Source organism: Anomaloglossus baeobatrachus, chromosome 6, assembly GCF_048569485.1.
Source record: "Anomaloglossus baeobatrachus isolate aAnoBae1 chromosome 6, aAnoBae1.hap1, whole genome shotgun sequence".
NCBI classification, from domain to species: domain Eukaryota; kingdom Metazoa; phylum Chordata; class Amphibia; order Anura; family Aromobatidae; genus Anomaloglossus; species Anomaloglossus baeobatrachus.
The window spans coordinates 354999921-355016030 of record NC_134358.1 but is presented as its reverse complement, the minus strand read 5'-3'; the positions used below and the strand labels follow the sequence as shown (position 1 = coordinate 355016030).

At 42.3% G+C, this 16110-nt stretch overlaps 1 protein-coding gene across 2 annotated transcripts in view; it reads right to left on the bottom strand.

The window, feature by feature from the left end:
- Positions 1-16110, bottom strand: part of SLC12A7 (solute carrier family 12 member 7) — a 1179416-nt gene that overhangs the window by 434981 nt on the left and 728325 nt on the right. For both annotated transcript variants that reach the window (XM_075315005.1, XM_075315006.1), the window contains exon 14: positions 6793-6891. In XM_075315005.1, the coding sequence (XP_075171120.1) occupies positions 6793-6891 (99 nt within the window). The remainder of the gene's footprint in view (positions 1-6792; positions 6892-16110) is intronic.

Here is a 16110-nt window from a genome sequence, read left to right as displayed (position 1 = left end):
GTATCAACCCCATATATTACCCCGTCTGCCACCGCACCAGGGCGCGGGATGAGCTGGGGCGAAGCGCCAGGATTGGCGCATCTAATGGATGCGCCACTACTGGGGCGGCTGCGGCCTGCTATTTTTAGGCTGGGAAGAGTCCAATAACCATGGCTCTTCCCACCCTGAGAATACCAGACCCCAGCTGTCCGCTTCACCTTGGCTGGTGATCTAATTTGGTGGGGACCCCACGTTTTTTTTTTTTTTTAAAAAACGCCTGGGGAGCCCTCCAAATTGATCACCAGACAAGGTGAAGCTGTCAGCTGTGGTTTGCAGGCTGCAGCTGTCTGCTTTACCCTAGCTGGCTATCAAAAATAGGGGGGACCCCACGTCGTTTATTTTAATTATTAATTTTTTGGGGGGCTAAATACAAGGCTAGGCACCCTTTAGTGCCACATGAAAGGCACTAAAGGGTGCCAGCTTAGAATATGCAGGGGGTGGGACGTTATATATGTTTGACATGTATCCATTCATCCATTGTAGCATTTTAGGCTGTGTGCCCATAATCGGGATTTGCAGCGTTTTGGGCGCAGAGTGTGTCCATAGTGTGTCCCTGTGTCCATAGCGCTGCATTGTGCAGTAGAAGCACAGTGGAAGGATTTTTAGAAATCCCTTGCCCAATGTGCTTCTTTTCTCCGCAGCATAAACCGACCTGTGGCGCAGCTTCCCGAGCCTCAGCATGTCAATTTATGCTGCGGAGATGAGTGTTCTCTGCAGGTAGCATAGAGCTCCACAGCGGCCTGAACCCAAAACGTGGGCATGGGCAGCTGCGTTCTCCTGTGGACAACACTCACATCTCTGCAGGAGGCTGACACTGTGTACTAGACGCCGTGTCGCTGGATCATGGCCACATAGCCTAAAAGTGAGACATTTGTTGCTACAGCAACATTTTTGTGAAGTACCTGTGGATTCAAAATGCTTACTATACTCCTGAATAAAATCCAGTTTCCAAAATGGGGTCACTTGTGGGGGGTTTCTAATGTATAGGTACCCAAGGGGCCCTGCAAATGTGACATGGTGCCCGCAATTTATTTCAACTTTTCCAGAATTCAAATGGTGCTCCTTCCATTCCAAGCCCTCCCATTTATTCAAACAGAGGTTTTTGGCCACATGTGGGGTATCCCTGTGCTCATAAGACAATGGATAACAACCTGTGGGGTCCACGTTTTGTTGTTGCCTCTTGAAAAAGTGAGAAATTTGATGCTGAAGCAACATTTTTGTGAAAAAAATGAAAATTTTCAATATGGCAACCTAAGCTTATCAAATTCTGTGAAGTATTCGTGGATTCAAACTGCTCACTATACACCTAGATAAAAGCCTTGAGGTGTCTTGTTTCCAGAATGGAGTCCCTTGTGGGGGACCGCCACTGTTTAGGCACCTCAGGGGCTCTCCAAATGCAACCTGGCGCCCGCTATTGATTCCAGCCAATTTTGCAGTCAAATGGCAATCCTTCCCTTCCGAGCCCTGCCATGCGCCCAAACAGTTGATTTCCACCACATATAAGGTATCGCCAAACTCAGGAGAAATTGCACAATAAATGTTATGCTGAATTTTTTCCTTTTACTCTTGTAAAAAAAAAGCTACCTGGTTGAAATAACAATTTTGTGGTAAAATTTTATATTTTTTTTTTCATGGCTCAACGTTATAAAATTCTGTGAAGCACCTGGGGGTTCAGAGTACTCACCAAACATCTAGATAAATTCCTTGAGGGGCCTAGTTTCCAAAATGGGGTCACTTGTGCGGGGTTTCTGCTGTTTAGGTACCTTAGGGGTCCTCCAAATGTGACATGGTGCCCGCAATCTTTTTCAGCCAAATTTCCTTTCCAAAATTCAAATATTGCTCCTTTCGTTCCAAGCCCTCCCATTTCTCCAAACAAAGGTTTCAGACCACATGTGAGGTATCACCGCGCTCATAAAAAAGTGGTTAACAAACTTTGAGGTCAAATTTTTGGAATTACCTCTTGAAAAAGTGAGAAAATTGATGCTAAAGCAACATTTTTGAGAAAATTATTAAAATTTTCAATATGACAACGTAACGTTAACAAAATCTGTGAAGTACCTGTGGATCTAAAATGCTCACTATACCCCTATATAGAAGCCTTGAGGGGTCTAGTTTCTAAAATGGTGTCACTTGTGAGGGGTTTATTCTGTTTAGGTACCTTAGCGGACCTGTAAATGCAACATGGTGCCCGCAATCTATTTCAGCCAAATTTGCTTTCCAAAATTCAAATATTGCTCCTTCTGTTCCGAGCCCTCCCATTTGTCCAAACAGAGGTTTCTGACCACATGTGGGGTATCGGCGCACTCATAAGAAAGTGGGGAACAAGTTTTGGGGTCCATTTTGTTGTGCTATTTCTTCTAAAAGTGAATAAATTTGTGTTAGAGCAACATTTTTAGGTAAAATTTAATTTTTGCTTTTTTTCATTCCACATTGCTTTTGTTCATGTGAAGCACCTGAAGGGTTAATAAACTTCTTGAATGTGGTTTTGAGTACTTTGGGGGGTGCAGTTTTTAGAATGGTGTCACTTTTGGGTATTTTCTGTCATCTAGGCCTATTGAAGTCACTTCAAATGTGATGTGGTCCCTAAAAAAATGGTTTTGTAAATTTTGATGTAAAAATGAGAAATCGCTGATAAACTTTGAACCCCTCTAACTTCCTAACAAAAAAAAAATTTTGTTTCCAAAATTGTGCTCATGTAAAGTAGACAAGTGGGAAATGTTATTTATTAACTGTTTTGTGTCACAGAAATCTCTGGTTTAACGATATAAAAATTCAAAAGTTGAAAATTGCTAAATTTTCAAAATTTTTGCCAATATTCAATTTTTTTCATAAATAAACGCAAAAAATATTGTCCTAAATTTGGTACTAACATGAAGTCCAATATGTGACGAAAAAACAATCTCAGAATCACCGGGATCCGTTGAAGCGTTCCAGAGTTATAACCTCATGAAGTGACACTGGTCAGAATTGCAAAATTTGGTCTGGTCATTAAGGTGAAAATTAGCTCCGTCACTAAAGGGTTAATTTGGGTCATACAATAAAAGAAGGCCACACTCGTGCAGCTAAACTGCACCGTCTGTCCTTTACCATGGTTTTTTACAAACAAATAGAGCAGTAGCATTTGATTGAAGTGATTGAGATTAGTTAAAACCACACAACGTATTCAAAGTAGGAAAAAAAATGAAGCATCAAATACATGAGATAAATACAATCCCTGCTCTTTAACCTCTTCATGCCCAAAGCTATTTTCACCTTCCTGACCAGGCACATTTTAATAACTTTGTAATGCTTCAATATATCCAGTGATATTTTTTAGAGATTTGAACTGCATGTTAGTGGTAAAGATGTATTGATAGAATTTGCATTTATTTATGAAAATATCAAAAATGTTACACTTTAAAATTTTGCAATTTTCAAACTTTTAATTTGTTATGCCCTTCACTACCTAGGACAAGCCATGTGTCCTAGAAGGGAAGTAGTTCCCAAATAGGCTCTCCAGACAGCCAAACCCCAGCTCACACTGCTTTTTAGCCCCCTAAATGCTGCGATCATTATCGATCGTGGCACTTAGAGGACTGGGAGAGGGATTGCGTTCCCTCTCCCCTCAGATTAATGTCCCCACAATGTACTCTTTATGTTTCTAACACCACGTGTACACATTGCACAGTCAAATCCAGGAGTTGAACAATCAAGGGGAAAAATATCATAGAAACAAGGACACCACTTATGCATTATTTACCCAATCTTGGTTTTAGCTTACAAATAATCAATATGTGCATGTGGCCTAATAAGTAATTTCTTGAAAGCCAACCTCTCTCAGAATAAGATTACAACAGTTTTTAGCTGCCCTGCTCTCACCATCCCAGGTAAACCATTTATTTTACCAAGGAGGCCGTGGCAAGGCATTGCTCCTGGAAATTGGTTTTCATGTGGCTACCAAGGTAGTGGCTGCCTTAAATAGTATTATGCCATAGAGTCACCAAGGATGCCATAACTTTATTAAAGCTTTTCATCAGCAATTAACACTACAGGGTAAGATTTATGTAAATCTTTATGCCTTTCTGATGGGATTATTTCCCATTTTTGCACTTTTGATTTTTCATCCAGTTATGTCAAGAACCATAACATTTATGTTTTTCTGGTGACATAGCTTTTTGAGAGCTCTTTTTTTGCGGGATGAGTTGTACTTTTGAATGGCAGGATCCATTTTATTTTATAATGTACTGGAAAGCAGGAGAAAAATTCCAAGTACAGTGAAATAACAATCCCCCCATAGTAATTCTGCAATTTTTTTTATTATTCTTATTTACAATGTTCAATTTATAGTAAAAATTATGTAATATGATTGACCAGGTCAGAATGACTATCTAAGATACTAAACATGTATAGTTTTTGTTTTAGTTAAGTGGTGGAAAAAAATGTTGGCTTGTGTTGCCATTTTCCGAGAGCCATAATGATTTAACTGTTCGGAATATGGGGTGAAGGCTTGTTTTTTGTGCCCTGAGCCAATGTTTTTATTGATATTTTCAGGTAGATACTATGTTTTAATAGCTTGCTATTACTTTTTTGTGTTGTTGCTGTGGATGAAAAACCACAATTCTGTTTTGACTTTGTTGATCACTACACTGTTTACGAAGAGGATAACTTTAAGATTTTCATATATCAGACTTTTATGAACACACCGATTCTAAATGCGTGTTTTTTTTCCTTTCTTTCTTAATGGTTAGTGGAGGAAAAGGGAAGTGACTTGCCACAGCATTGCTATGTACAACAAAAATCATGGTCTTCTTTTAATGCCAGCAATGGAATACCACAGGAGTACCGTAATGACAGGCACATATTGAGCACCCAGCTGTCATGGCAACCAATCAACACATAACGATCAAATCACAGGTATATAGAATGATAGAATGACACATCCCCTGGTCAGCATGCTGTAATGCCACAGTCAGAGATTGAAAGTGGCATTTACAAAGTTAACGGTCCACTCCACCTGCGGCTGTTAGAGGCAGATGTTGGCTGAATATCACAGCCATCATCTGAAAACAAGGATGTGGGCTTGGCTTGTGAGCCTGCATTAAAGTAGAGAGCCGGTTTATGACATCACGCCATCACCATTAAAAAGCAGACACAATTCAGACATGGTCCTTACAATTTGCATAAACAAATAAACTTGATTCCACTAAATAGTCATATCCTGTTAGGTCACATGATTAGTAAATGCCTATACACTCAACTGAAAAGACATCTATCAATAAAAAGGGGGTGAATAAACATAAAATAAAACTGATAAGATCCAAGTGACAATACATATGTAAAGGAATAAACAAAGAAATCACTCATAAAGATAAATAGTCTCTTGCCGCACACTTGTGATGACAGCACTCTGGTGTGCAGGTTATAAATCACACCAGGTTCCTTGTTCATCAGTACTCTCCTGTGATTTGCACCTCACAGGTTTGTTAATCCTCTCCATACCAATCACTGACTGTCTCTGTATTACCTGCATGCTTATCAATAGAGTGATTAGAAGCCATCAAACGTTTAAACCACAGTTTATTATTAGTATCCAATATGTCACCTGATGAGTGTTTTAAGTGGTCCTGTAGTGCTACCCACATATTAAAGATTACAACTGTTACAAGATACTAAATATATCACAAAAGCAGTACTATCATTTCGGCAGTGACCAATGAAAGCTTATTGGGAATTACAGAAATTAAAGTATTTCCTTTTAACTACATACTTGCAGCAAGTATATTTAAGATGGCCACTTTTGTAAAAGCCTATGTTCCACAGTCAAGTCGATGTGTTCATGTTACTTGGTATGAATAGGGTTGGAAAAAGCATATTCCCTAGTGCTGGAGCCTTTTTCACTACAAAATTACCTGGAGTTTTTAGTATCTTGTTAAGCTTTTTTGTCTTGGTATAGAATGAGAATATACCTTTTCATTATATTTGGAAATTGAGAACTAAAGCTGGTAGAAAAAAAACTAGTTTAATAGGATCCTTACCATTTGTATGTACTTTGTCTTTCAAAATGAGTAACCCATTCATATTGCCGATTATGTTCTCTGCTGTGTCCAACATCCAAAATGAATATATCGTCTCTTTCTCAATTTCGTCCGTAATTTAGTGGATTCTGATAAAATATTCTGCTCTGAATTATTCATTTTCATTCTAATACATCCCTCTACTGGGGCATTTTTTTAATTATATGTACCGGATGGTATGATATTGCTAAGAGGGTATTATAAGTAGATATGGCTTTGACATATGGTAAAATGATACCGCTGGATAAATCAACGATCACGGTGATCTTCCAGAAATTCATTATCTCTATGATTATATGGAAATCTAGGATTCATATCATTGTGGTTAAATATTTATTAGCCTTTTTAATTTTAATAATTAATGTTGCTCAGCACCACATGGCATACCTAAACGCAGCTCATACCCCAGAAAAGGATGGGTACCCAAGGGAAACTATAGATAGTGCAAATCTAGCTAAAATTAATAAAACTTACAATTACTAATTTTACATTTCATTTCCAAATGTACTATTAAGTAGTACATGTTGGAAATTGGTAAAATGTCTATAGTCAGTGGGCACGAGTAAACGTCTCTTTATGTGCATTTGTCCCATAGGCAATAAGGGAAAATAAATTTTGAGGAACAGGAAAAGAACAAATACTGAAATGGAAAAAAGAAGATGTACAATAAAAAATATAAATATATTGGACAAATACTTACCAATGATAGTATTTAAACCGTGGTCTCCAATTTGGAGTTCGCAATAATGTTTGCAATGCACAAGCCAGGTTTACAAACATGTAACACATCAGGAAAAACCTAGGAACAATATATATAGAAAACAAGGTTTAACAATTGTGTTCATTGTAAGTATATAAATGACTGATAAATGCTTTATCGCCTTAAAATAGGGGCTAATCAATGAACACCCTTACTTATCCATGTATTATTTTTTTTTATTAATTATACGTATAAAGCCCATGTGATCAATAAGTAAAGGATTACAAAAAAACACTTAAATAAAAGGGTACTTCAGTTCAAGTAAAAGGTTCCTAAAAGTGCATCGTACAATACCAGCAGGCACAACCTGCATAATCTTAATTTTTAATCCAGTCAAGTCTGTTAAATGCTCAATAGGGTTTAGGTCTGAAAACATGCTTGGCCAGTCCAGCAACTCTACCCTCAGATTCTTTAGCAAGGTAGTTATCGTCTTGGAGATGTGTTTTGGTTAACTTATACTGTTAAGCAAGCTGTAAAACAAGTTGTACACTAACTACTTTCCATTGTATTAAAGTGTTATATCTTCAGTGTTATCCCATGAAAATATATAATTAAAGAAAATGGGAGGTGTGTATTCATTTTTGTAATATATGGTACTGTATATACAAGCATGTGTGTATATATATATATATATATATATATATATATAAAAACTGTGATAGTTCAGTTCACTCAACTGCTTGATGAGGTAGACAGAGGAATGCTTTATCTTTTAGCCATCCATTTGCACTGGTGAACAGCAGAGAAGAGGTTAATCCTGGCCTGAATCTTCTCTGCTAGTTCAGGCTGGAGGCAATGCCTGATGATCACAGGTTTATAATTAGTAGAGATGAGCCACCCCCCTAGAGTTCGAGTTCAGTTCGACGAACCCCATTGAAAACAATGGGAGGAAAACACAAACGCATAAAAACACATTATACATATACAGTTAATAAACATTGTCATTACACTTACAGGTCCCCACGATGCGTCCTGCACTCTGTCTCCCGCCCCTTTCCCTTCAGATCATCGCTGTGCCCTCCCGGTAACCAGCACTGATGATAGGACCTTCCGTGACGTCAAAATAGCATGTGACCAGTCACATGTCTATTATCTAATTGGATAGAGACTGGTCACATGGCTAGATGTCATGCTAGGTCCTGTCAGTGCATATATCCGGTACACGGTGCTCATTTGAGCATCTCTGTGTACCGGCGAAATGCTCTGGCACATGGTCGACTCCCTGTCCATGCATGTCGGCGCTCTTTACAGAGTCAGCCCACATCCAAGGACTGGATGCACAACCGTGAATAACGGAGATCACCGTTGCTATAGTAACCCGCCTGTCAGATGTGACATCACCGCTTAAAGCCCGCAGCCTCTGCTCACTCACTGAGTGATTAGACTGCACGGGAGCAGCAGCGTCTTCCTCCCATGCAGTGCTGTCTGATGTAGCAGAGCTGCATTGGTTGAAGGAGAAAGAAGACAGAAGACCAGGATCGTGGAGGGATGAGAGGGAGTAATAAACATGGAGTCTCTAAGTGTGTCTGTGTATTTATTTCTATTAAAGTATTTTTTCTCTGTGTGGTGTCTTTTTTTTTAACCCTACATTAGAGATTCTTAATGGCTGGGTCAAACTTGCCTGACATTAAGAATCTCTGGCTTAATACTAGCTAGTAAAACAAAGCTAGTATTAACCCATTATTACCCAGCAAGCCACCCAGCTTCAGGGCTGCTGGAAGAGTTGCATACAGCGCCAGATGATGGCGCTTCTATGAAAGCACCATTTTCTGGGGCGGCTGCGTACTGCAATTCGCAGCAGAAGGGCCCAGAAAGCTCGGGCCAACCTGTGCAGCGGATTCCAATCCCCAGCTGCCTAGTTGTACCTGGCTGGACACAAAAATGGGGCGAAGCCCATGTTGTTGTTTTTTTTTAATTATTTCATGAAATTCATGAAATATTTAAAAAAAAGGCTTCCCTATATTTTTAGTTCCCAGCCGGGTACAAATAGGCAGCTGGAGGTTGGGGGTAGCCGTACCTGCCTGCTCTACTTGGCTAGCATACAAAAATATGGCGAAGCCCACGTCATTTTTTTGGTGGGCAAAAAACTCTTGCATACAGTCCTAGATGGAGTATGCTGAGCCTTGTAGTTCTGCAGCTCCTGTCTGCTCTCCTGCATACACTAGTGGATGAAGAATGCTGAGCCTTGCAGTTCTGCTCCCCCTGCCTCTCCCTCCAGCATACAGTCCTGGATGGAGGATGCTGAGCCTTGTAGTTCTGCAGCTGATGTTTGCTCTCCTCCATACAGACAGACAGCAGCTGCAGAACTACAAGGCTCAGCATACTCAATCCAGGACTGTATGCAGGAGTTTTTTGTCCCCCCAAAAAATTACGTGGGCTTCGCCATGTTTTTGTATGCTATCCAGGTACAGCAGGCAGCTACGGGCTGCCCCCAACCCCCAGCTGCCTATTTGTACTCGGCTGGGAACCAAAAATATAGGGAAGCCCTTTTTTTAATTAATTTTAATTAAAAAAAAAAAAATGACATGGGCTCCGCTCTATTTTTGTGTCCTGCCAGGTACAACTAGGCAGCTGGGGATTGGAATCCGCAGCGCAGGGTGCCCAAGCTTTCTGGGCACCCCTGCTGCGAATTGCAGTCCGGAGCTGCTACAGAAAATGGCGCTTTCATAGAAGCACCATCTTCTGGTGCTGTATCCAACTCTGCCAGCTGCCCTGGTGACGGGTGGCTCGCTGGGTAATAGTGGGGTTAGGGCTAGCTGTATATTATCAAATGTTCCTAAGCCCAAAAATCATGGTGTCACGCCAATATTAGACATGGCCACCATGAATTTCTAGTACAGATAAAAAAAAAACACAACACAGAAAAATATTTTTATTAGAAATAAAACACAACACAATTAGTGACTCCATCTTTATTGAAGTAAAGAACCCCCCTCCGCAGTAATCCTGGGTCAAGGGTCCTGCGCCGTTCAATCCGGATCCAGTATCATCTAATCGGTTTGCTGTAAGGCAAAGTGATCAGATGATGTGTCAGGTTCAAGGGCCTGAATTAAATGACACAGCAGCTGATTGTATAAACGGCTTTTATACAATCAGCTGATGCATCAGTGCAAAAAAAAAACAACTACACACTTCTGTGCAGACTCCTGTCCGACAGCATCAGCTGATAGTTTAGCCGGTCGAGCGGTAAAAAGCCGGCCTCACCACTCGACTTATAGTGTCAGCTGATTCTGTCAGGTGACCGCATCAGCTGACCATCGTCAGGTCTGAGTGAGAGAAAGAGAGAGAGAGAAGAGAGAGTAAAAAGAGAGAGAGAAGAGAGGGAGAGAGAGAAGGGAGAGTGAGAGAAGAGAGAGGAGAGAGAAGAGAGGGAGAGAGAGGAGAGAGAGAAGAGAGAGGAGAGAGAGGAGAGAAGAGAGAGAGAGGAGAGAGAGGAGAGGAGAGAGGAGAGAGAGAGGAGAGAGGAAAAAAAGAGAGACTGAGAAAAAGAGAGAAAAAAAGAGAAAAAGAGAGAAAAAGAGAGAGAGAAAAAGAAAGAGAGAAAAAGAGAGAGAGAAAAAGAGAAAGAGAGAGAAAGAGAGAGAGAAAGAGAGAGAAAAAGAGAGAGAGAGAGGAGAGAGAGGAGAGAGAGGAGAGAGCAATGCAGCCTCATTCCGTGAACGGCTCCGATTTTAGAGGTGTGTCCTGCGGCTCACAGCTGATGTTCAGCTCCTCCCCTCAGTGCATAATTAAATTATAATTATAAATAAATAATAATTATAATTTAAAATTAAAAATAAATTAAATTCTTTACCGGGACGGCCGGAACTCGAACTTGTGAACTAACTCTCCTTAGGCAGGAGCTCTATCCATTGAGCCACTGCCTCTCATGAAAAGCACAGGAAGAATTGGTAATTTTGACCTCTATACTGCAGTAGAGAATCTAGAAGCAGATTGTTCAGCTGCAAGGGCGGATGGATGGGCGGATGGATGGGCAGATGGACGGACGGATGGGCGGATGAATGGATGGGGGGATGGATAGATGGGCGGATGGATGGATGGGCGGGTGGATGGATGGATGGGTGGATGGATGGATGGGCGGATGGATGGGCGGATGGATGGATGGATGGGCAGATGGGCGGGCAAACACCGGCAGTTTCGCACTCATCGCCGCACACACGCAGGCACTACAACCCCCATCATCACCGCACACGTAGGCTCTACAACCCCCACCATCACTGCACACTCAGGCACTAGCTAAGTGAAGTGTCCTCTGACAGTGCGGCTCACTTCATTGCTCTGTGGATCTGACACAGAGCGCTCCTGTTCTATGGAGCTCCCTTTCAGCTTCATGTAGCAGAGCTGGATGCGTCGCAAGACCTCTGTGGATTACGTCGGACCTGGAGGGGTATTTGGTGATTTTAATAAAATGGTGAAAGAGGGTGTTTTTTTGTCTTTTATTCCAAATAAAGGATTTTTCTTTGTGTGTGTTTATTTATTTTCACTTACAGGTTAATCATGGAAGGTATCTCGGGGAGACGCCTGCCATTATTAACTCTTTATTACCCCGATTGCCACCGCACCAGGGCAATTCGGGATGAGTTGGGTAGAGTCCTGGGACTGTCGCATCTAATGGATGCGAAAATTCTGGGTGGCTGCTGGGTGATATTGTTAGGCTGGGGGGCTCCCCATAACGTGGCGCTCCCCATCCTGACAATACCAGCCTCCAGCCATGTGGCTTTATCCTGGCTGGTATCAAAATTGGGGGGAACCGCATTTTTTTTTTTAATTATTATTATTTATTTATTTTACTGCACTATATAGACCCACCGGCGGTTGTGATTGGTTGCAGTGAGACAGCTGTCACTCATCGTGGGGGCGTGTCTGACTGCAACCAATCATGGGCGCCAGTGGGCGGGGAAGGCAGGGAATAACAGATTGAATAATGAGCTGTAGCCATTTTCAAAAGAGTTAAAGCCGCTGGAGCTTTGTGACAACCGTGCAGCCTCGCGCCCGTGATCGGGGAGTAGGAAAGAGAGAGGGATTGTGCTGGGGACGCAGGACGCATGCAAATACACAATGTGCGCACATACTGTGGAAAGCCACGCTTTTGGTGATCGAACCGTTCTTGAACGGTAACTCGAACTGCCAAGCTTTAAGCAAATCGTTCGAGTTCGTCGAACGACTCGAACACCACCCAAAATCACTCGAACTTGAAATTGGTGAACCGTTCGACTCGAACATCGCTCAACTCTAATAATTAGCACAGCATAAATAGGCAGCTAGAACTTCTCAGTGAGACTGTGGTTGGGCTGGAGAACTGAAGCGTCTGTCTGTACTGAAGAAAAAGAAAGCCCATATCTTAATGGACTGGTATGTTCTGGACTTTTTGCAGTGCTGTATGCCAAGCTGGACTTTTTCTTTTGTTTCTCTGCTCTGAAGTAAGAATGTACATTTATGCTATTGTCAAGTGTGAATAAAACACTGACGCCTTTTTGGACTGTATATATATATATACTCTCTAACACACTCTCTCTCTCACTCTCACACACACACACACACACAGTCATGATCCAGGACTGGGAATCTCTGCTCCAGAGTTTCCCAGACCCGGCCTGGTCATGTCAGGGGTTAACACTCATCAGCCTCGTTCTGGTTTCAGTAGACACTATATCTGGTCTCTGCAATTGCATCCTGGTGCTGGTTATAGTTTTGCTCTGCAGCCTGTGACTTTCTCTGGTGAGAATTCCTGTTTGATCTGACTCCTTGTTACTGTGCCCTGACCTGTACCCTTCCTCGCTCGTCCATCTGTCCCAGCTCCTGACTTCCTGCTCCTGACTGTTGTTTGTGTTCCCCTCTGCATACCTGATCTCCCAGCTTCCGACTCGTTTCTATTTTCTAACTTGGTTTTGTTCCTCCCTTTGCAGTGACTCTACTTTCCTGGTTTTAGACTCAAAAATTTGGGAGGAAAATAAGGGGTGCGTCTTAAAATCCGAATATAGGTTTACCTGGGGGCCTGTCTGTGCTGCAATCTGGTGCGTTCGGGCGGCCGAGTGCCTGTGGCCGCATGCGGGTGGCAGTCGGGTGCCTGTACCTGCATGCGGGCGGCAGCTGCGTGCCTGTACCTGCGTGCAGGCAGCAGCTGGGTGCCTGTACCTGCGTGCGGGCGGCAGCCGGGTGCCTGTGGCTGCGTGCGGGCGGCATCCGGGTGCCTGTCGGTGCCGGCTGCCTCTCTGTGCGGGTGGGCGGATGTGCGGCAGGTTTCCCAGTGCGTCCGCGGTCCCAGTTTCAAATGATGGTGGCGGAAGACAGCGCGTGCGCAGATGGAGCTCTTGGATGAGAGCTCCATCTGCGCAGGCGCCGCTCCGGGAGTCAGCGCGTGCGCAGATGGAGCCCTTGGATGAGAGCTCCATCTGCGCATGCGTTGCTCTGGGCGCCATCATTTGAACTGGGACTGCGAACACACTGGGAGACTCACCGCACCGATCTGCTGCACCGCAGTCGCTGCCGGTAACACTACTGACCCACCGCACCTGCCGCAGCCACACTGACCCACTGCGCCTGCCGCCACTCACCCGCCGCACCTGCCACCACTGACCCATCACACCTGCTGCCACTGACCCGCTGCACCTGCCTCCACGGACGCTGCCGCCCCTGCCACCACAGACCCACCGCGCCTGCCTCCACGGACCCCACCACGCCTGCCGCCACAGACACCACCGCACCTGCAGCCACTGACCCGCCGCATGTGCCAGCAGAACCTCTGCCTCCTGTGACCCGCTTCACCACCACTGCTGCCCCCCCTCCATTAAGACAACACTAAGACAACACCGGAGTATAAGACGGACCCCATTTTTATTTTTTTTTACCTTTTTTATCTCTAAATTTGGCGTGCGTCTTATAAAGTGGAAAATACGGTACTCTCCTGTACTTCAGCTGCCTTTCTGTTACTGTGTTACTTTGTCTCTCCTTCACTTCTCTGCTGCCACCTAGTGGGGAATACGCTGTACTACGTCCTACCAACCCTTTTGTACAGCGTGACACACACACACACACACACACACACACACTTAGGTTTAGAACTATTTGGACAGTGACCCAAGTTTTTCCCTTTTAGCAGTTTACCAAAGCATATTCAAGAAACAATTACATAATTAATATGGGGTTTAAGTGTAGACTCTTGGCTTTAATTTGAGGTATTCACATCTAAATTGGGTTAAAGGTTTAGGAATTACAGCTCTTTAATATTTAGCTACCTCTTTTTCAAGGGACTAAAAGTAATTGGACATTTATCACAAAAGCTCTTTATTGTACTGCATGGGCTATTCCCTAATTAATCCATCATCAATTAAGCAGGTAATAAGACTGGCGCTAATTCCAGGTGTAGCATTTGCATTTGGAAGATGTTGCTGTGAACCCACAATATGCAGTCAAAGAAGCTCTCAATGAAACAACACCGACAACCATAATCAGGCTGAGAAAAAAAGAAATCAATCAGAGAGATAGTAGAAATGTTAAGAGTGGCCAAACCAACAGTTTTGTACATTATGTAAAAAGAAATCCCAACAAACCACTTGTGAGATCGGGAACTCAAATAGACCTGAAAGTCCATGGATGACAAGAGTGCTGGATGATCACAAAATCTTTTTCATGTTGAAAAAAACAAACCTTCACAACATCCACTCAAGTGAATAACACTCTCCAGGGTGTAGGTGTTTTGGTATTTAAGTAAACCATAAGGAGAAGACTTCATCAGAGCAAACAAAGAGGATTCCCAACAAGGTGCAAACAAATAATCAGTCTTAAAAATAGAAAGGCCAGATTAGACTTTGCCAAAAACATCTAAAAAAGCAAGCACGGTTCTTGAAAAGTATTCTTTGAACAGATGAAACTTGGATAAACCTGTAAGAGAATGATGGGAATAAAGTATGGAAAAGGCTTGGAATCGCTCATGATTCAAAGCACACCACATCTTCTGAAAACCCAGTGGAGGCAATGTGATGGCATGGGCATGCATTGCTTACAATGGCACCAGGTCAATAGTGTTTATTGATGATATGACTGGAGACAGTAGCAGCCGGATTAATTCTGAAGTGTACCAGACTATTGTTTCTGCGCAGATTCAAAAAAATGCAGCAAGGTTGATTGGACCGTGCTTCACAGTACAGATGGGCAATGACCCAATACATACTGTGAAAGCAATCCAGGGGTTTGTTAAGCAATGAAGTGAAATATTCTTCAATGGCCTAGTCAATAATCATATTTCCACCCCATCAGGCATGCGTTTCTCATGCTAAGGACAAAAACATAAAGCAGAAAGACCCACAAACAAGCAACATCTGATGTCAGCTGCAGTAAAGACATGTATAGCAAAGTATCACAAAGGAGAAAACCCAGCGTTTGGTGACATGAATAGCTTCCACACTTCAGGCAGTCATAGCGTGCAAAGGATTTTCTACAAAGTATTAAAAATGAACATTTTATTGATCCTAAAGTAAATTTGTCCAATTACTTTTAAACCCCTGGAATGAGAAGGCTTCTAGAAAACTGGTTGCAATACCTAAATGTTTCACTGGATATTTTTTGTTCAATTCATTAAATCTGAAGTCTACACTTCAATTTCATCTCAGTTGCTTCATTTTAAATAAAAAATAGTGGCAAACAGAGCCCAAATCACAAAGATTCATTCACTGTCCAAATATTTCTAGACCTAACTGTACACAGTGGCATGTAAAAGTTTGGACACCCCTGGTCAAAATTACTGTTATTGTGAACAGTTAAGCAAGTTGAAGATGACATCATCTCTAAAAGTCATAAAGTTAAAGATGACACATTTCCTTTGTATTTTAGGCAAAAAATGTATATTTTTTTCATCTTTTACATTTAAAAAAATTACAAAAAGGAAAATGGGCTGGTGTAAATGTTTGAGCACCATTGGAGATTTGTGTGCACTGATAACTTTGATGAAGGTTTCAGACCTTAATTAACCTGTTATGGTTAGGGCTTGTTCACCATCATTGTTAGGAAAGGCCAGGTGATGCAAATTTCACAACTTTATAAAAATCCAGCCATCTCTAACCCTGTGCCAAAAAACAGCAGCAATGGGTTCTTTTAAGCAGCTGCCTAGCACTTTGAAAATTAAAATGGTGGAGGCCTACAAAGCAGGAGACTACTATAACAAGATAGTAAAGTGGTTTCAATTTGACCTTTACTCAGTTTGAAATGTAATTAAGAAATAGCAGTTAACAGGAACAGTGGAGGTCAAGATAAGGTCAAGAA